The sequence below is a fragment of the Chanodichthys erythropterus genome, chromosome 22 (genome assembly GCF_024489055.1).
Source record: "Chanodichthys erythropterus isolate Z2021 chromosome 22, ASM2448905v1, whole genome shotgun sequence".
NCBI lineage: Eukaryota > Metazoa > Chordata > Actinopteri > Cypriniformes > Xenocyprididae > Chanodichthys > Chanodichthys erythropterus.
The window spans coordinates 29,236,132-29,258,046 of record NC_090242.1 but is presented as its reverse complement, the minus strand read 5'-3'; the positions used below and the strand labels follow the sequence as shown (position 1 = coordinate 29,258,046).

Sequence of the window (21,915 nt, the reverse complement as noted above, 5' to 3'; positions counted from 1 at the left end):
ACACTGAGAAAACGTAGTCGGCCGACGAAGAAAACTGCCTGACGGCCGACCGTCGGCTTGGTGTGTTCCTGCCTTTACACATTCTGCCTCCGATGGCTTCCAGTGTCCCTCCGACCCCTCAATGGAGTGGAATTATCAAAGCACTGTGGAGGTTGGGTAATCTACATAAGACCCTAGAGAGGGGAGTATGATCTGTCTGGAGCTCCAAAAAGCAGTAGACTCAGCAGAACAACTATCTAGAAATGAGAGGAGGCCAGCTTACCCAGTATAGAGGGATTATCAAGGTGCCCTCATGAAGGCTAAACACTTGAGACTGTGATCTACCTGGAGCTCAGAGGAGCGGCAGCCTCAGCAGAATGACTCTCCAGATTGAGAGGAAGCCAGCCCACTCACTACAGGGTGAATTTTCTCTACTGTACTTACTACATTGGGAGAAAGAAGAGGAGAGGGTAGATGTAATGACCCTCAGAGGGAAGGAATCCTTCACTGACTCTGGGTATGTCTGTGCTGGATCACTTCCCTCAGATCCTCTTCTTCTTTCTAGCGTTGCACCTTCTTCGTGACCTGCTCCTTGGAAGAGGAGGAGAGCGCTGCCTCTCGCACCCCTCGTCTATGGGCTCACGCATTCCGTTACCCCCAGCAGCTCAGCATATGCGGGCCAGGGCGGCTGAGAGGGCACAGATGACTTATCTTCTTCATCCTCAGCAGCCATCTCCTGCTCTTACTGGCTTGAAGCCAACAGAGTACTGGCTGCTGGGATGTAAGGGATACTACATCCTCAAGGAGCACACTCTCATCAGCTGCTGAAGGGCGTGAGAGATTTACACCTCTCTCAAACTCATCATCGAAGGGTCCCTCTCGCGCTGATGCAGTGGGGGTCTCAGATGGAGCTCGCTGAAGAGTTTAAGAGAGGTGTAAATCTTTTGCACCCTTCAGCGGCTGATGAAAGTGAGCTCATATATATATATATATGACAAGTATAGGGTAAATATCCCCTCAGGACATCACTTTTGGCCGCTACTGTATGTAGTCACACAATTAAAAGAAATAAAGTTGCCATTACAAGACATAGTCACAACTGCAAGATGAAAAGTCACAACTAAATAGTCACAATCACAAGAAATAAAGTCATTCTGTGATATTTAAAGTCTAAACTGTGAAATATAAAGTACCAAGAAGGGGGTGCTGCATACATTTGGCATGAAGTTAATGTTGACACTCTGGGTAACATCCATTTACATTACAGTAATTACTGGTAGGGTATTTTATATTGTCATACCTCAGAGTTATTTACTAAGCAAGTAGTTATTTAGCAAATGATTTAATCAAATATGACTCACAGTACACACATATTACAGTGACAACCATGAAGTATCCTGGGTTTAGTTTTTTCTTTTTCTTTTTTTTTTCATTCACATTGATGATAGTTCATGACTCACTCCTGTAGGAAATCAAACCTGCAAGCTACCGTTTACCAACCTGGTGACTGATTGAAGTCAAAATGTTTTGTACAGAGCATATATCTATGACCCTGCCTAGGATCATTTTACACAGACTCAATAAAGCTGTCTTAACATTGCATCTCTTGTGCTTTTAGAGGTCACAGCCCTCCACCCCCACTTTCTATATACACTCCACCAATACACACGCATATCACACTACTGAATCACTAAACATGCCCTGATTAATGCTCCTTTCCAACTCTGACATTTAACCCTCACTGGTTACCTCAGCATGTGCTTTCTTTTAAGTGTGAAATTTGTGGGGCACAGTGACTAATAGCAGAGAAAACAGTAATAAATTGTACATGTTAAACAGTATTAGGGCAGCACACAGCAAGATTCTACCTTGGAGTCGGGATCCATGTTGGCACAGAAATACTCTTCCTGCCAGGAGGGCCTGAAGCAGAGCAAGAGAGCACATCATTATGATAATGACCCATAATTAAATACTGGGCTCATTTCACCAGAAAAAAATAAATAAATAGGAATACAAATTAAGTCTTGAGATGCTGAACACTTATTTTTCTATTTGGTGTTCTACTGAAAGCACTTTCATTTATGCTCTATAAAAGACTATTCAGACCGCTGGGGTATTTTGTCCTGTAAACAAGAAACAGCTCCTATAATTATCACTCTCAGCTTTGGCCATGATGCTTGTGAACAAGTCAGAGCATTCTGAGCATACTTCCTCCCAATAATAAACAGTCGTCCTGAAGAGGAAAATTATATATTATAGAGCTATAAAATAGAAAGTCCTATATTGGGGTCTTTGTCTCGGTAGAAACAAAATAAAAAATAAATCAGAATAATAATTAATTAGACTGAATAATACATTAAATTTACATTAAATCGAATATTACACTAAAAAGTTAAAAAATGCAATCTTTGGTATTTGAATTTTATATAGCGTAATTTTGTTCTCTGTCATGTAATGCCACCTCAAGTTGCTGACAATATATGTGAAAGTAATTGCATTCCCTGAAGCTGTCAACAATTCCCAAACAACTTAGCTGCAGCCAATCTCAGCTCTCTGAACAAAGTCATTGGAAAGGTCAGTCAATAACAAACATGGCGCTCAAAGGGTTAGTTCACCCAAAAATGAAAATTCTGTCATTAATTACTCACCCTCATGTTGTTCTACACCCGTAAGACCTTCGTTCATCTTCAGAACACAAATTAAGATATTTTTGATAAAATCCGATGGCTCAGTGAGGCCTCCATTGACAGCAAGATAATTAACACTTTCAGATGCTACTAAAGACATATTTAAAACAGCTCATGTAACTACAGTGGTTCAACCTTATGAAGCGACGAGACTACCTTTTGTGCAGCAAAAAAAATAAATAAATAACGACTTTATTCAACAATATCTAGTGCTGGGCTATTTCAAAACACTGCTTCATGAAGCTTCGAAGCTTTACGAATCTTTTGTTTCGAATCAGTGGTTCGGATCGTGTATCAAACTGACAAAGTCACATGAACCATTGAAATTTCGAAACACTTATGATGTAACGAAGCCTCGTTTACTGAAATCACGTGACTTTTGCAGTTTGATGCATGCTCCGAACCACTGATTCGAAACAAAAGGTTCGTAAAGCTTCGAAGCTTCATGAAGCAGTGTTTTGAAATTGCCCATCACTAGATATTGTTGAATAAAGTCGTAATTGTTTTTTTTTGGTGCACAAAACTTATTCTCGTCGTTTCATAACATTAAGGTTGAACCACTGTAGTCACATGAACTGTTTTAAATAAAGTAATAAGCCCCAAGAAGCCGTGGTTTACAGTGAATTTATAACAGCTAAGGGGTGTTGTTAAAAAAAAAAACTCCTTAGCTGTTATAAATTCACTGTAAACCACAGCTTCACAGGGCTTATTACTTTTAAAAAACGGTTACTACCCAATACAAATATTAATGCCAAAAAATATGTATCAATGCAACTTTAATGAAGTAAAATCATTAAAAGGCTTCCTTCCGCTGGAAAAAATAGTCCCTGACTGTGAACAGTAACAGAAGACATTTATTACACCATTAGATGGCGACAAAGATTGTCTTTATGAGCGAGTCACTCAGCTACAAAGACTTTTATATCGAAATGTGTTGTGAACACGGAACAAAACGCAAATGACAAATACTTTGACTAGCGCTGTCAGTGTCATCAGGGCACAGGAAATTTAAAAAAAAAAAATTAACATTAAATGTTAAAAAGTGAAGATTGCAGCGAACTTTCCAACAGAGTTTTTTTACAGGACTGACCTGAAGGAAAATGCTAAATTTGAGTGCAGGTAATACACTCGGTCACTCGACATCTCTCTCACAATAATCTTCTACATAATACAGTAAGCTTCAATTACAGTTTTTTACAGACGCTAGGACACATTTTTCAATACTTAGGTCACTTTTGCAAAACTCTTCACACAGTGAGCACAACAGAAGTCTATGTGGGCTAAACTGAGGATCATTTATCATTGCTTTGGCACAAAATGCATTCATTGACTACATCTCTCAAATTTCATGAATTCTTTTCTCACTCAGACACAACAACTGCCAAAACTCTGTGTACGTACAGGCCAATTTGCACACGCTTACATACTGTTTTCAAAACTGTTAAACTTGTGTTCAAAACAGTAACATAATACAAAACTGAATAAGACAGCAATTTGCTGCATTCCTACAGTAATATTTTAATGAAATATATTTTAAATCTTAAAATTAAATGCTATAAAAACAATTGAATTGTATCTGTATCAGTGGATGGTGTGTATACAAATTCTTGTATTTTGGAATTATAAAAAATTATAAAAATAAATAAACGACATAAAATATTGACGAATTCTGCATCACGTCTGATTCATTCCAGTAACATATATTGCAGTGAATTATAAACAGAGATGTGTCCTTGTTTTACACAAGAAAACATTGTATAATGCTACATGTTGTTAGTGTTTTTTAGGTCATTGTTTTGTGGGTGACAGAGTGTGTTTGTCGGCTGTCAACCTTTGCTAGTGTTCTGGAAGAATGAGTTGATTTGAGACCTGAATACAGTGTTTTGGTAGATTTAGTGCATTTTGAATGTGAAATGAACTGCTTTGCCAAGCTGAAAGTTGGTTAGGAGAACTGTGTGAAGAGTTTTGCAAAAGTGACCTAAGTATTGAGAAATGTGTCCTAGCGTCTGTAAAAAACTGTAACAAAATCAATAGAGAACAAACATATGTTTACTTTGCTAAGACAGAAGCAGCAACATACACATTCAGTGGTGCAGCGATACTTTTGTAATGAGGTCAGCTGTATGTTTTCGGGAATTTTACAACGGCTTCTAACGCAGCTCTACCAATCAGAATCAAGGGCCGGAACTATCCGTTTTATAATGTCTTTAGTAGCTTTCTGGGCATCTGAAAGTGTTAATTATCTTGCTGTCAATGGAGGCCTCACTGAGCAATCGGATTTTAACAAAAATATCTTAATTTGTGTTCCAAAGATGAACGAAGGTGTTGCGGTTGTGGAACACTTGAGAGTGAGTAATTGATGACAGAATTTTCATTTTTGGGTGAACTAACCCTTTAATAAAGGCACGTTCCAGCCTGTTAAATAAACGTGTCTACAGTATTTTGTCCTTCACTGGCAAGGACCATATTTAGCACTACAAAACTCTTCTCAGTGTTCTCAATTCCCCAGGTGAGTGCTTGCTTTTGTTCAAGCATTAGTGTGACTGGGGCCTTATGGCCTGATATTATAGTGTTTGGAGGTTAGCCAAAAATAAAAGTTTTACTCTCCGTCCCACAGTTGTACAGGCCACACCTGACTGGCTGTCTAAAGCAGAGCCTCTTTCGTCATTTCCACTAGCAGCCAGTGGAGAAGACATCTGTTCACAGGACTCCAGGTGGGTAATACCACCTTCAGCTATATGAATGTGTTTGTTCATTTAGATGTCTACAGGCTTCATTAGTGGGGTAAACAAATGGGGAAACAGAGAGAAAAGGTGCTTTTTCATTTCCAGAGCACCAGAAGGAGAATTTGGCTTAACTCTGTGTGTGTGTGTGTGTGTGTGTGTGTGTGTGTGTGTGTGTGTGTGTGTGTGTGTGTGTGTGTGTGTGTGTGTGTGTGTGTGTGTGTGTGTGTGTGTGTGTGTGTGTGTGTGTGTGTGTGTGTGTGTGTGTGTGTGTGTGTGTGTGTGTGTGTGTGTGTGTGTGTGTGTGTGTGTGTGTGTGTGTGTGTGTGTGTGTGTGTGTGTGTGTGTGTGTGTGTGTGTGTGTGTGTGTGTGTGTGTGTGTGTGTGTGTGTGTGTGTGTGTGTGTGTGTGTGTGTGTGTGTGTGTGTGTGTGTGTGTGTGTGTGTGTGTGTGTGTGTGTGTGTGTGTGTGTGTGTGTGTGTGTGTGTGTGTGTGTGTGTGTGTGTGTGTGTGTGTGTGTGTGTGTGTGTGTGTGTGTGTGTGTGTGTGTGTGTGTGTGTGTGTGTGTGTGTGTGTGTGTGTGTGTGTGTGTGTGTGTGTGTGTGTGTGTGTGTGTGTGTGTGTGTGTGTGTGTGTGTGTGTGTGTGTGTGTGTGTGTGTGTGTGTGTGTGTGTGTGTGTGTGTGTGTGTGTGTGTGTGTGTGTGTGTGTGTGTGTGTGTGTGTGTGTGTGTGTGTGTGTGTGTGTGTGTGTGTGTGTGTGTGTGTGTGTGTGTGTGTGTGTGTGTGTGTGTGTGTGTGTGTGTGTGTGTGTGTGTGTGTGTGTGTGTGTGTGTGTGTGTGTGTGTGTGTGTGTGTGTGTGTGTGTGTGTGTGTGTGTGTGTGTGTGTGTGTGTGTGTGTGTGTGTGTGTGTGTGTGTGTGTGTGTGTGTGTGTGTGTGTTTCTTGCTGCTAAGCTGTGCCAGATTTTAATTTGCATCAAGGATGCAAATTGACACAGTCCATGGGTAATGTGTTACTTCACCCAACACATTAAAACAATTGTGATAAATTAGTTGAAGACACATTTTTAACAAATTATTTTGTGGCTACGGACACATTTGAACAAATTATTCAGCAGTACTGTCAGGTTGGTTTAGGTTTTGTTGGTGTTCCTGTCTTTTATTTTGTAATTTCATAGTCATGTTTCACCTGCCCTCATGTGATGATGTCTTGTGCTCCCCTTTTGAATGTGTCACATTCTGACTGGTTTGGTTGTTCATTGCTTTTATGCGTCTTTTGTTAGGTCGTTAGTCTTTGTGTGTTGGTGAGTTTGCAACGTTCATGTTTTGTTCATGTAGTCAAGTCATTGTTTTGTTCACTTTGGATCATATTCAATAAAACTGCACATGGGTTCAAATCAACTTTCCTTCATTGGACTTTACTTACAAGTACAAAAGACTGCTCAAGTAGACCTGTCCCTATGACTTTTATCAAATGTATGCACATAAATGGAAACTGTTTATTACACTGCGCTCTGGAATACTTGATTCACAAACATGGCATGGTGTGGTTAAAAAAAAACGAATTGATGAACTGTATAACTTGACCAGAGGAAAATGATATAGCTTAGACGTTCATGCATCCATTTTTTTAATTTAAGTATCAACTTCGACTCAGACGATTCTCCTCAAATTTCTTAGGAGACATAAAAATGGACACGAATGAGACAGTTAACATATAATAACATTAATTACTGGGGTCTTTCTGAGAAGCAGGAGACATTTATAAAATCTCATTAGTGATTTTCTTTTACTACAGGTACATCAAAAAAGGTGACCAGGGATAAGACATAAAAAATAAAACTGTCAAGTTGCTGTGTAATAAGTGGAATATTGTCAGCCAGTTATTATCCTGGAACTACATTCCAGTCAAACAACCACTTGAATCGAACCTGAATAGTCCTAACCCTAAAATTATAGGGAAATGACAGATAGCAAGCCTATTATCCTAATCCTAATGAAATATCGTTATTTCAACAAGGATGTTCCAAGAACATCCAAGAGCATCTCCAACTTGGTTAAAGTGTTAGTTCACCTAAAATGAAAATTCTGTCTTCATTTACTCACCCTCATGTCGTTCCAAACCTGTAAGACCTTAGTTTATCTTCGGAACACACATTTTTGATGAAATCTGAGAGCTTTCTGGCCTCTGATAGACTGCAATATTATTACCACTGTCAAGGCCTAGAAAGGTAGTAAAGATCGTAAAAATAGTCCATGTGACTAGTGGTTCAACCGTAATGTTATGAAGTGTCGAGAATATGTTTGTGCTCAAAAAAAAAACAAACAGAAATAACGACTTTATTCAACAATTTCTTGTCTTCCATGTCATTCTCCTACGCTGTTCACGTTGTAAACACAGTGCGGTGCTTCCGGGTTCTACGTCAGAACGCCGGCTCATTATTTACTTCATAACATTAAGGTTGAACCACTGTAGTCACATGGACTATTTTATACCTTGAAAGTGGTAATAACATTGCAGTCTATCAGAGGCCAGAAAGCTCTCAGATTTCATCAAAAATATATTAATTTGTGTTCTGAAGATGAACAAAGGGTTTACATCAGGGTGAGTAATTAATGACATAATTTTCATGACATTTTTGTATGAACCCTTTAAATCATTTTGAGCGTCACACACTTTTGTTCACATGTTTTATTGTCTAGTTTCAGAGAAACATCTGTAGTCTGTCCTCAGCTGTACGGTCACCAGCGCAGGTGTTATTCCCTCACCTTTCGTTCAGAGAGGGTAGCGGGTTTTCAGTCAGTCTGCCTCTTGATTCCCGCCTGCCATCTACTGCAGTCTGAAGAAATCAAGAGTGGAGATGTGATGGCTGTCAGAAAAACACACACACACACACACACACACAGGTCAGAGTATCTCACCTTGATCTGGCTGGCAGTGATGCCATTAATGGTGTTTTGTTCCTCCTCTGCGCTGTAGGAGGGATGCTGCCACTGTGTGGTGCCCGTGGGCACGTGCCAGTAATATGTGCCAGTGCTGTCACGTATAGTTCGCCATCCTGGAGGCAGATCTGAGTCCAGTTCCAGACTCTGATCATTCCAGATGTTATCTGCACAGAGAATGGATTACTGGATTAATCCGTACCTGAAATAAAATGTTATAAACATTTCATATGCTAACTTCAGGGCAGCATGCAAAGATTCTTGTAAATGTGCCATGTTACAATTCCCACCTACTAGCACAGAGCCAGCAGCCCACACACACAGTCACACACACATGCTGAGATTCACTGAGGCAAACACACCCTGAAGTGAGGTCACTGGGCTCAGATCTACTCATGAGAGACAGACCAGGCCCTAATCTGCCCACATGACACAGCCTAAAATGAGGTCAAAACTAAAAGCAGAGCTGTCTTATTAAAAAAAAAAAAGGGCTGGACTAATGTTCATTTCCATTATCTCTTACTCTACCACCCTGTCCCCTCAAACATTTCATTTATATGTAACTACTGGACTATATTTGGACTTTATTATGACATGCTTTTTTATTTATATTTGATTATAATTTTATTTTTTGTTAATGTACGATAATATCATTAGGTTTACAAGGAAATTGTGCATGCAGAACTACAAAGGTGGGCACTTTTCTTGCCATTTTCCATTTTATTAAATAGTATTAAATTAAATATTACATAATTTTATTATGTTTACAGCTACTGTAACAATAGGTGTCTAATATCCATTTAACACGTTTAACATGTTTAAATTAATTCCACAAAATACCACTGATTAAACACTTATAACCAGAAAATACTTTTTTAAATACTTAATACTTTTTAACGATAACCTCGGTTTTTCTACATTATAAGACAGAAATGCAGAGAGAGCAAGGAAGTGTATGCTAATAATTAATGCTGCTGTCCAGATGTCACGTGTATGTTCTGTTTTGGTTTAGTTCCTGTACTGGTTTCCTTTGTTCCCATTTTCCCGCTGCTAGTTTGTTTCAGTGGTTACTCATTTGAGTTGCACACGTTTCCTATTCTGTTGATTATGTCCATGTGTATTTAAAGGTATGTTAATGCCATATCATAATTACCACAATTAAGTGATTACGTGAAAAAGCATAACAACCTCATAGAGCTCCGGCTGACCCAGAATCGAGGAGCACATTGACTGGAAGGCAGAGATCTGCAGCAGTAAGGTTTACAACAATAGTGAGTGGTTTCATCTTATTCAACGTAGGCATGAGGACATTCACCATGGGTCGCACTGGACGAGTGGGGCATTCAGAGATGAAACGCCCAGCATGGCCACAAGATGTAAGACGTGAATATTCAACTTGCATGGGTTCGCTGGCTGGTTCTGGATGGCTGACGGATTCTGGTTGGCAGAGGATGGATGGAAATAGCAGCTGGCCCTGGTGCTCTTCGAGACAGCTGCATACTAGTGGCGAATCTGATGGATAGCTGGATGAATTTCTCGAGCCCGAAGGAATCCTCGTATGCAGCAAGATGCAACCGCACACAGGCATCGAGACCTCGACGATAAGTGGTAATAAGGGCTTGTTCATTCCAACCACTTGCTGCAGCTAAGGTTCGAAACTGGAGGGCATAATCAGACACGGACCTTGTTTCACTTGGCATAATCACTGATTGATGAATCCCAGTCTGGTTTCCCGAACACTTCTTTGAAATGATTAGTGAAGCTTGACAACGACTTGACAACGGGATTTTTCTGTTGAGATTATGAAAGCCACCTTAGTGCTGTTGTCGGGATATAAGTGCGGTTGCATCTCCAGGACCAGCGAGCACTGCAGAAGGAATCCGTTGCAATTTCCGCCGAGCCAGTGAAGGGCACCGGTTTGGCTATGGGACTGGCGACCGCAACGGGTGAAGGAGATGCAGCGGTGAATGCGGAAGTGGTCACTGGAGGTGCCGGAGTGGAAGTGCTGGTTAGAGTGCGACGAAGTGGATCGAAATGGATCCGTATGGCTCATCTTGGTTGTTGACAGTGTGGTCCGGTCTTCTGTTACACACAGAAGGGGACGGAGACACAGGCAAGGTTAAGATCTTTGTTTACTAAACAACCAGAGGATGTGAGTGAAGGCAGGATTAGTTCGTGACTGTAGCTGTGACTGGATCTGATGTGGTTTCTTATCTTTCCCAGGGAACGTGGATGCAGGCGGACGTGGAGCAGACAGGACACGATGACACTCACAGGAGACATGGAAACACTAGGAGTCATGGAGAACACTGGAGACAGGTAAGCAGGCGTTAGAAGAGTCCTTGAGGTAAGCATAGCAGGTAGGTATGCATTAACGAGACCGGACAGTGACTGTGTGCTCTGGAGTGTCTTTTATGCTGCGATGGTGATGAGTGCTGATAAGTGTCAGGTGTTGCTTGTTAATACTCAGGAGAGGGAGTGCGTTGTGATTGGGTGAGTGAAGAGCCGGACGTGTCTGTGACAGCATCATATCCTTTTGTTTTTCACTCCAAATTATAAGGTGTACTAACCTTTTGTTAGTAAGGTTTTACTAACAAAAACATCAATTTAACAATATTTTACTGTAAAAGTAGTTTCTTGTTGAATATTACATAGATTTAAACTGTAAATTATATATTAGCTTATCAACCAATAATTTTACAGTACTGTACAGTATTTTAAAACATTTTTTTCACTGTATATGGAAGTGAAAGTGACATGTGGGCCAAGTATGGTGGTAACCCAAACTCAGAATTTGTCCTCTGCATTTATCCCATCCAGTTAGTACACAAACATTAGGAGTAGTGAGTAGTGAACACACACGCACACTGAAAACTGTGGACACGCACACCGGAGCAGTGGGCAGCCATATTTGCTGTGGCGCCGGGGAAAACAGTAAGGTAACTTACAACAAATTGGCAGGTTTTAACCGTAGCCTTTTTCATATTCTTTTCTTGGTAAAATGACAATTTTTACAGTGTTTATGTGTGTCAAAGTCATCCTGTCACGTCTCCTGATGATTTAGTGCCTCAGACAAAGGCATAGGGCTACTGGCAGAACAGCAAGCAGGAAAGAGCAGCTCTGTCTGCTGAATTATATTTGCCTGAATTTATCTCTAGCCTGAGAGAATCATTTAACACAATGCATCTGGAGAGCCCTGTCCACTCTCACAAATAACACAATGCAGGAGGCTGGAGGGGACGTTTGGGGAGAAAACAACACTGTAAAAGTGTGTGCGCAGGAGTAGAACTGGGTCAGTATAGCGACACGAGCTTGCCAGTGCATGGGTATAAGAGTTGCCTCTGACATTCAATGACACAGAGAGTCTCATAGTGACATTTCACAAAGGACATTTGCACATAAATTTAAATTGTTAATTTGTTAAGGAAGCCATTGTGATTAATGGTCAGAATAGATTTATACACACAAATCAGTATGAGGGCTTGGTTTGAGAATGATTTAAGCTGTGCTTTATACATTGCTACACTATTGACTATAGATATTGGAACTTTTTTGCCCTCACCTAACAGGTTTCAATTATTATGTTGGACAGCTGATCTATGAGCTCCCAGCATGCATTTCAACATGAATAAATTATGCAGATAGCGCTGCAAGCTTGTTGTTTGCTGACTTTATATACGAAGCTCTTGTTGTTTTTATCATCAGTTAGTTTTTTGTTTGTATTTGTGTATAGTTATATTAAGAGCTTTTTACACTGTACAGTTATGGTTTTGCCGTACATATATGTAAAAATAGTTACATTTTAGAACCTTAGAGGTCTAAACATTGATACTGTACACAAGAATGCCTTAATTTTTTATTCTTTCTGAAAAAAAGTATTAATTTGTTTAAAGTCCCCCTGTAGTCAATAACTGTATCCCTTAAGACTCATCTTTGATCACTAAAATTACACATTTAAATGTTTTTTTTTTTCTGTAAATTTTTTTAATGACTTAAAATAGTTTGAATGTAACACGACTCCCTTGCCTCATTTAATATACACGGATCTATGAATATGATAATTAGCCCCGCCTCCACTCCAGCATGAGCTCAGATGAAATCCATTCGGTCAAGTATTGAGGTAAACACTTGCGCAATGGTATCGTTTTTTTTTTACAACGTAGGACACATGGCGGTAATTAATATGATTAGTGTTTTGTAGGGGTGTGACGAGATCTCGTATCACGAGATCTCGCGAGACTAAAGTGTGACGAGATTTCTCGTCGAGGCGAAAAGTAGTCTCGTGATGTTGCCATGACAGAGTGTTAGGATGATTAGGAAAGAATATGCCACCGCTACGTTTACATTACGCCTCCACTGTCCTTTTGCTTTGTGTTTAAATAAAAAACATTTAATTAGTTATTAATCACTTTCACTATCGCTGAAAGTGAAAGTAAACGCGCGCGCACATTCAAACGTGATTTCAAAACCCCGCATTTTGAAAGCGGCTCCCTGATGAATGCAAGTATCTTCCAATATGAAAGATATTTTAGGCCGTAAGTTGTAACCATCTCTTAGCTCTGTATCAAAGAAAAAGTGGGTCTTATTTGCACTTTGAATATTGAGAGAGCGCGATTATGGTTGCACTTATTGTAAAGTGTTACCATAAAAATGAATAACAGTTTTCTCTTAATCTTATTAAGCACAAACAGTAAGGTTTCATTTGTTAACATTAGTTAATCCACTGTGAACTATCATGAACAATGAATGACTATTTTTATTAACTAACATAAACAAAGATTAATAAATACTGTAGCAAAGATATTGCTCATTAGTTGATTTTGGTTAATACATTAATGTTAATAAATGAGACCTTATTGTAAAGTGTTAACATTTTTATTTATACTGTTTTATTTCTATGATCAGTTTGTGGAAAGGAGTTCAGTTAGGAGGACAAAAGTTGTAGAAGCTCATAAATCATGTACAGTAAGGTCTGAAGAGACTGAAATCATACAGAAGAGAAGTCAGTCAGTTGAGTTTGTGGCAAAACCTTTTACAGTGCTCGAGTATTGTTGTCTTTTACTGCATATGATAATTCATACTCAGAAAGTAGAACTGAATGACATTCATTACAAGATGATTAGTTAAAACATTTCAAATACACCTGCAGAATATTTTTTCTAGTCATGTATTTTGCCACTGAGGATTTCTTAAAAATAGTGTGTAAAAATCTTGTCTCGTCCCGTCTCGTCTCGTGAACTCAGTCTCGAGTCTCGTCTCGTGAGATACCCGTCTCGTCACACCCCTAGTGATTTGCTTAACAATGTTATCAAAAAGCTGTGTTGCTAATGTTACACAAACCATGTTCACATTCATGAGTCATATCAACAGACAAATATACCGGGAAAACTTTCTTTTAAGACTCCCTTGCGTGGTCAGATAATAAAGCCCGCCGACACATTGACATGATTGGTTACAAGGTAGTTAGTGAGAAAAAACAGAGATTTCAAACCATGGGTTTGAGACTGTCTTTGGTTTACTGCATTTTTAAAGTCAAAATACTTAGCAATGGTGTTATAAATTTGCACAGGATTTGTCTTAAAGCATGTTAAAAACACCAGCTGGACATATAAACAACATTAAAAACTTAATTTTCACCACAGGGGGACTTACTTACAGCAAACAATTGAATTGTAGTGTATATTTTCTGAGAGTGTGCAATATGTAGTGTGGTACTGTATAAACAGGACTGACAGAGCGCTAAGTGGAGAGAAGAGGAGGTGGTATTACTTAGCTTTGCTTTCAACAGATTTGAAAGCATGGAGAGTCCTGTTAAAGCTACAATAATCTTGCAGCACAAAGGACTGTGGGTTTAACCTCTAAACCAACACCTCAAATCTGCTTCAGTCCAATTAAACTTGTCGCAGTCCTGAGGCATAATAGATGACCATTTTTAAACTTATAAGCTGATTTATTTAATGGCTCAGGCTGTTATCAGGGATCATATTTTACTAGTGAAATATAAGCACTCTTCCAGCACTTTCAAGCAGTGGCAGCAGTGCTTTTCAAGGCTGGGTACAATGATTGAAAGCTCAATGTTGAATAATCAGATATACATGATATGCAAAACAGCTGAGAAGTAAACTATAGGAGGACAAACTGCTAAATGGGAGAACATAGCAAATAAAAGTTTGTGTTTCCATTTGCTCCAACAGCATTAGTAAAAAAATCCATTTTGCATTTCCAATGACTATCAAAAGAGGGAAAAAAAGGTAATTAAAAAACTAATATATATATATATATATATATATATATATATATATATATATACTGTGTATATACACACACACACACACATATTAATTCATCATAGCGAAGGAGTATGGGTGTGAGCGTCTTTGTGAACGTTTGTGTGTCTCCGGCCCTCCCCAGAGATCATCAATCATGACCAGATCGAACTCCTGTCTTTTTCACAAGCTGCTTCTCGCCTTCGCTCCTGACAGGCCATAATAATCGCACTGTGTTGCCATGACATTTTTAGTGTTTTGGGCTGGCGAGCTGTGCTGTCAGCTGTCTGAAATAAAACACAGGCAGAAAAAGGAAGAAGAAAGGCTATTCTCAGTCTAATTCTGGTGCCCATTCAGAGTGCACCTGAAATGTCTGCTGACTGTCTGTGTTTGGAGCTGAAGGCAGTTTTAATAAAAGTGCAATGAGTGGATGCATGCTGAAACACAGTCATCTCATTGATAATCACTTGTTTCCAGGTCTTAGGGACCAGTAGATGAATATTGATGGATATTACAAGAAGAAAGAGATTGCTAATATACAACACATCTGTTTTACTGACAAAAATTTGCTTTAAATGACACCCATGCTACCTGCTACATAATGTATACACATTATATTACATAATACATCATGTAATACAGTATACTACAGACAGACAAATCTCAAATGCAAGTCTGTGGTTTCATAAAAACCTCTTAAGGTTATTAGGGAGCAGCTACAGTGAGATACGACCTCACTTCCTGTAATTGTGATACCACAGTTTTCGTACGTAGGAGGTGCCGCAGTTCCCATCACGCATCCCTTAACAACTTCAAGGCTATGTCATGAGGATGAAGCAATAACAACAGATTGAATGCTGAAAACAACATGGGGGAGTCGAGGGGTTGAGAAGAGGATGTTTGTGAATTATTGATGATCTCCTGAGAAAACCTGCACTGCACGATGAGTCCCTATAGAAACTGCTATATAAGGACTGTGGGACGATGTTGACAAAAAAGTCTGACATACGTTCATTACTTGGCACTCTGCATCTCAGAGTTTAATGTGTGAGTAGATTTCCAGAAGAGTTGTACTTGCCTGCACACAATGCTAGTTGTGGGTGGTTGCCATGCCATTGCTGTACAGTCTGAATGATTTCAAGCATATTGTTATCATGTTATGCAGTTGCTAGGGTGGTCTCGGTGATTGCTAGGCTGTTGCTAGGTGGCTGCTCACAAAAATGGTCTTATTTCCCCTATAGTATGCACAAAGTGTTAGAAAAGTAATAACACCTTTCCTCAACAAGACATATGAGTTGGTGTTAAATCTGTTTAAGCATTATTAACACTGACGCTTGCAATTCAAGCACCAAGAATTATTTAAATTATTCTGGAAAACTACTTGAATAGTAAACAGGACACATGACTCTACACCCAGTCACACTTGAGAGTGGCCACAAGCACCTAAAGAAAAACAATATGTCTGAATTGTGCCTTTTACCAGGGAGCTCTTATGTGTCCAATCAGAACTGACCACTCCTGACTCCCATGAGCCACTGAAACAACTGTAATAAAAGGTACCACTACTGCACTGATTGCAATCAATAGATTTTTCGCCTTCCAATTCAACCACTTCAAAGTAAAGGTGAAGTATGAGGTAAACACTGAGACGGATGTACGATAAAGAGAGAGAGAGTCAGCACAGAAATGTGTGGTTAAGGCTGCTGTCACCCTGAGTTATTACCCTTCTCCACTACAGGCTCAAGATGCCTGTCAAACCAATGTCATTTTCAAACCAAGCAGCTTTCTGTTGGTGAATGCGGTGAATTCTTGTGGACAACTTGTACCCATTACAAAATCTTTTGCCCTCATGCGAAATACCCAACTGCATGGATTCCTACTGAAATGACTAAATTTCACCCACGAAAAGCTGCATTAGCATTAGCACTCTATTAGCAGATGCACTGCTACACAAATACAGTTGTTTAATAAACTAGTTTTAAAAACTCAAAAGGCACTATTGGATAGGGCTAAACAATATATCATTCTAGCATCGATATCGTGATGTGCGCATTTGCGATAGTCACATCACTGGATGTGCCATGTCAAGTATAGGGATCATTAATCCGTATGGACCAGACACCACAGTCAATAATAACCAACTGCAGCAGTGTCAGACCGGTGTTGGGGTGGAGCTTATAGCATCATTAAAGTCCCCCTGTAGTCAGTAATTTTATTCCTTAAAACTCATGTTTGATCACCAAAATGACATATTTAAACATTTCTTCCTCAGAGATCCACTCGGTCAACTGAGGTAAACGCTGCACAATGGTATCTCTCTTTACAACGTTGGACACATCACTGTAGTTAATGTAATTAGCCTTTTTCTTGACTATGTTATTAAACAGCTAATAATGTGTTGCTAATGTTACACAAACCATGTTCCCCTTTGCCATCTCAGAGTCAGACAGCTGCCTTCTGAAAATCATTAACCTTAGAAATGCTTTGAACAACTCAGAACGTCAGTGGAGGAAGGCATATAGTTCATCATAACATTGTAATTGTCACAAACTTGGCCTCTGTGGCTCCCTCACCTTAGTACTAACTTTTCATGGACTGCATTTCCCATTACCCCATAGCTGGACTGATTAAACTCACACGTGATTTAAACCGACGCACACATTCACCCCTTGCAAAGTCTTGTTTTGCCCCGGCTGACACTACTGAGTGTTTTTCCCTGTTTACTGTTATTCTGTGTATGACCTTTGACTGTTTATTACCTTCATGTTTGCTTGCTTGCTGCCTGACCTGTGATTTCTCTGACTGTTTTCTGGATTACTCTGCCTTGCCTGCCCTGACCCTTTGCCTGTTCCTGTTTACGATAACTCTTTGCCTTGGAAACTGTTGTTGCTGGTATTTGATGCCTGCCTGTACGACTACGATTGTTTATAATAAAGCTGCATATGGATCCCATCGGGTCTGCCGCCTCGTTACAGTAATATGCATCATACACCCGCTTTATTGCTAAATTTACCCAATTTTTCATATCAACAGAAGAAATACCAGGATAACCTGGCTTCACGGCATTTTTAACCACTTTAACTATCATACAGTGAAAGTTTATCATTTGCATGTTGTATGTCCTGTCAGTTTAAACATTCAAATGATTTTAAACATTTTGAGCACAAGAAGACTTAGCAGCAAAGACAGCATACAAACATCGAATTCCCTTCTTTTTCGTGTCTATTTGTGCTTGAACGGACACATATATGCAAAAATACATCAAAATGCCAGTCTCTGCGAGTATCCTCTTAAACAACTGTGCTTATGGCTTAGGTGAAAGTAAACAATTGAGAGAGAAAACAGAATCTGTGCATTTGGTTTTAAAATGACAGCAGCCTAATATTCCTGCTGTTGTCTGCGTCATGAATGTTAATCAAAAAACAAAACACTATCAGTGTTATTTTACATTTGATTATTTGATTTCTGTACCTGAATACTGATAGACTTACCTAAAAAAACATAAAGCACTGCTTACTGCATTTGTTCTATTGTATTTACGCCTGTAAACCACAACACCATACGCTCACCCACAACATCACCCCAATCATTCTAGAATGATTCATTCTTTCCAAAAAAAAGCTATTCAAGTCATCTGTTGATTTTTTTTTCATATCACAATATATATATTGCAGAAAAATAAAATAACACAATGTCAGTTTTTTCCAATATCATGCAGCCCCTACTATTGAGAAAAAAAAAAAAGGTAAATATTTCAAAAAGCAGAGAAAAGGACAAAGCTCTAATATGTCCAGGTTTAAAATCTGTCAGGACAAAAGAGAGAATGTGAGAAGCAGAAAGAGATAATTGTAGCTACATCTGGGGAAAAAAAAAAATAATAATCCCAATGGCGTTATGTCAGTGGTCAGATAATCCCAATTCAGTTATGTCCGTGTGAGGTCAAAGCAGGAAGATTAAGACTAGAGGTGGATCTAAAAATCCATCTGGGACTTAATCCTTAGGCCTTCAATAAATCAAGAAGCAAGACACAGCATTTCATTTTAGATGCCCTTCTGAAGACATCCTCACATGGAGGCAGGCAGTATTTCAGTAACTGAAAGTACAACAAAATTCATTAAGCAAGGAAAAATTTGATTCAAATGCAATCGATTCCTGTACATCTACAGGAGTTCCTGCCATCAGCGTTCACTCAGCACCGTGTCTAAGTGCCTTAGTGTCCATGCCTTTGCTTTTGGAGAAGCTATTCCATCATTCACTATCTCTCGCACAAAGACAACAGACAAACACTTTCTTTCTCACACACACCTCCTCTCTGTGTGTTTAACAGAGGTTATTTTAAGAGTGATGACGTGGGGAGGATGCGGCGAGGACAGTTTCTGCCTTTGTACAGATACTGGGTAAAAGCGTGTCCTTGTTATTATAAATATCAAGCTTTTAAAGTACACATGAAATCAAAATTGACCTTATTTATTTTGTTAGCTCAAATTGCTAGTTTTGTGGTGAACAATTCATCCGTGCAAGTCAATCCAAACAAAAAAATTGTTTGGCTTCGTATATCCCCCCTGCAACAGTGCCCCTTCTCTAATGACATCAGTTTGACGGATTGGGTTGAAATCGCTTAAACCACTCCCCTCCGACCGTTAGTCTGCTATGAGCGAGAGATGGAGAGGAGGAGCACTAAAGTAAAACTCTGCCCTCTATTCAATATTCCGTTTCACTTGGAAATACGTCACAGCACTGGAGAAAAGTCTTTTGCAACTTCTGGTTCACACAGACTTTAAGTTAAAATTCATATGAATGTATAAGTGTATATTTTGAGTCTTTTAATATTTTAGTTGTATATTTCAGGCCCCTCATTTTAATAAACTTTTTTCCTTCAGTAGTTCATTTTAAATGGTTCTGTGGTGTGATTTTAATGTTTTTTTTGTTTTGTTTTTTGGTGTTGTTGTTTTGACAAATATTCCATGTATAGTCTCTGAATAAATAATTTTGGTAACAATTTAGTATAGGGAACAATTCTCACTTTTAAAGGGTTAGTTTATCCAAGAAATAAATTTCTATCATTAATTACTTACCCGCATGTCATTCCAAACCCGCAAGACCTTCGTTTATCTTCAGAACACAAATTAAGATATTTTTGACGAAATCCGAGAGGTTTTTTTTTTTATCCCCCTTAGAAAGCAATGTAATTACTGTCATTCAAGGTACAGAAAAGTAGTAAAGACATCATTAAAGTAGTCCATGTGGTTCAACCTTAATGTTATGAAGCGACGAGAATACTTTTTGTGCGCAAAAACAAAACAAAAATATCAATTATTCAACAAATTCATCTCTCCCCTGTCAGTCTCCTGCGCTGTTTACGATGTCTTTACTACTTTTCTGGACTTTGAATAAAGGTAATAATGTTGCTTTCAATGGGGGTAAAAAACCTCTTGTATTTCATCAAAAATATCTTAATTTGTGTTCCGAAGAAGGTCTTATAGGTTTGAAACATGAGGGAAGGTAATGAATGACAGAAATTTCAGTTTTGGGTGAACAACCATTTTACTTATAGTTGATTATCAGCTTGAATATTGACTGTTTATTAGTACTTATAAAGCACATATTAATGCCTTATTCTGCATGACCATATTCTACATCCCTAAAACCTACCCCATACTTAAACACTACAACAACTACCATACTAACTATTAATAAGCAGTAAATTAAAAGTTTATTGAGGCAAAAGTTGTATTTAATAGTGAATATGTGTTCCTCATACCAAAGTGTAACCATAATTTTTATATTGACATCATATATTGACAATTAAAAAATGTTTAAAAGAGGTTTTTTTTAATCCCCTATTCTGTGAGCAGAATATGAAAAATATATCATGTAACATGATGGTTTACTGGTCAACAACCATCTAAGATTCTGTTAATATTATCTTCTGAAAACAAAACTCAAGATATCAGCCCACTATCACTTCATTATCTGGGAAGTTTCATTTAAACACTTTGGGAAGCAACACACAGCATCACAGCTCTAGGTAAGTTGTTTTGATTATAGTTTCAGCACTAAATTTATCACCTTTGACACATCTCAGGTGGCTGCAACAATTATTAATAAACATGAAGTATTTTTGGTTGGCGCTCTTTATGTAAATCATTATAAATTGATTGCACTCCAAACAATATGAAGCTCTACCACATGAACTCATGAAGGGGAGGAGTTTACTGGTCTATCTGATGCTTCATGTTGTGTGGGCAAATGATCCACAATCTAATCCTCCAACAGATGCATAATCCCAACAAAACCGCACAGGTGACATTGTCCATGAACGCTTGTACGCCTGGCCCATATCAAGAAGCAAACCTATCGATTTCAACTTTTTTAGATTGTGTTGGTCTCGAGTGTGAAAATCAATCAATGTAAAAATCAAGTGCCCCTCACTAAATTTCTCAAAAACAGGTTCTTTCAACAGTCGGGTGGGTCTAGTATGACACAGCACCAGTAGTTAAAGTCCATAATTGAGCGTGTGAACGACAACTCTTCCGCTCACTTCGACACCTTAGTAGTAGAGAGTGCACTAAGTAGAGAGAGGCAAAAAAGAACAAAGACGAGGGGAAAGTGCATGCAGATGCATCAGTGTACCTACCATCATAGTTGACGATGATGATGGCGAGCATGTAATCCTTGCCCAGCATGGTGTCTTCCCGAAAGCCCCCTGAGGTTAGTTCAGATACATTCCAGTTCAAAGCGTCCCAACACCACCAACAAACTCTGCAGCACACACTCACACACAGGGTGAAGACCACTCTCTGGGATACACTCACATGCCAAAAGGATTAAAACCCACACTCCTCTTTTCCTCTCTCTGTCTATCCCCTCTTTTATTTCCCCTCAGGTAATTTCACTGCTGTTTAATCAACCTCATCTTTGTCTTTCTGCCTAATGCTTGTGAGATCTCGCTCTTCTGTTCCCTTCCCTACTCTCTTCACTGTCGTTCCGTCAAGCTGAGAGGGATGTTGTTTGTGAGATCGCTTCTCTCTCTCTCTCTCTCTGTCAGTGTGCGTGTGTCTCTCTGTGGATTCTGTAATTCAGTAATGCCTGCAGCTATTCCCCCTCCTTCGCCCCCCACCCCTCTCTCACTGGCACTCTTTGCCCCCCTAAGCTCATGGTGGCGCCTTAAGGATGGCTGAACACGCATCTGACGAAAGCAAACTGCTGGAGCAAACACAGCCGTCCGCTTCCTATACAATATTGCAGGTGTAAATATTTTAAATGGAGAATATACATACAGAAATATATACAGCAAAAAGGGTTTTAGTATTTTCA

General features: G+C 39.1%; 1 protein-coding gene across 1 annotated transcript in view; it reads right to left on the bottom strand.

Moving 5' to 3' along the window:
* apbb3 (amyloid beta (A4) precursor protein-binding, family B, member 3) overlaps positions 1 to 21,645 on the bottom strand; it is a 35,305-nt gene extending 13,660 nt beyond the window's left edge. Inside the window, exons 1-4 of the mRNA XM_067375840.1 lie at positions 21,236 to 21,645; positions 8,312 to 8,499; positions 8,159 to 8,229; positions 1,848 to 1,899 (exon numbers count right to left, since the gene is read on the bottom strand). Of these exons, the coding sequence (XP_067231941.1) occupies positions 1,848 to 1,899; positions 8,159 to 8,229; positions 8,312 to 8,499; positions 21,236 to 21,284 (360 nt within the window). The 5' untranslated portion in view covers positions 21,285 to 21,645. The remainder of the gene's footprint in view (positions 1 to 1,847; positions 1,900 to 8,158; positions 8,230 to 8,311; positions 8,500 to 21,235) is intronic.
* Positions 21,646 to 21,915: the final 270 nt, after the last annotated feature.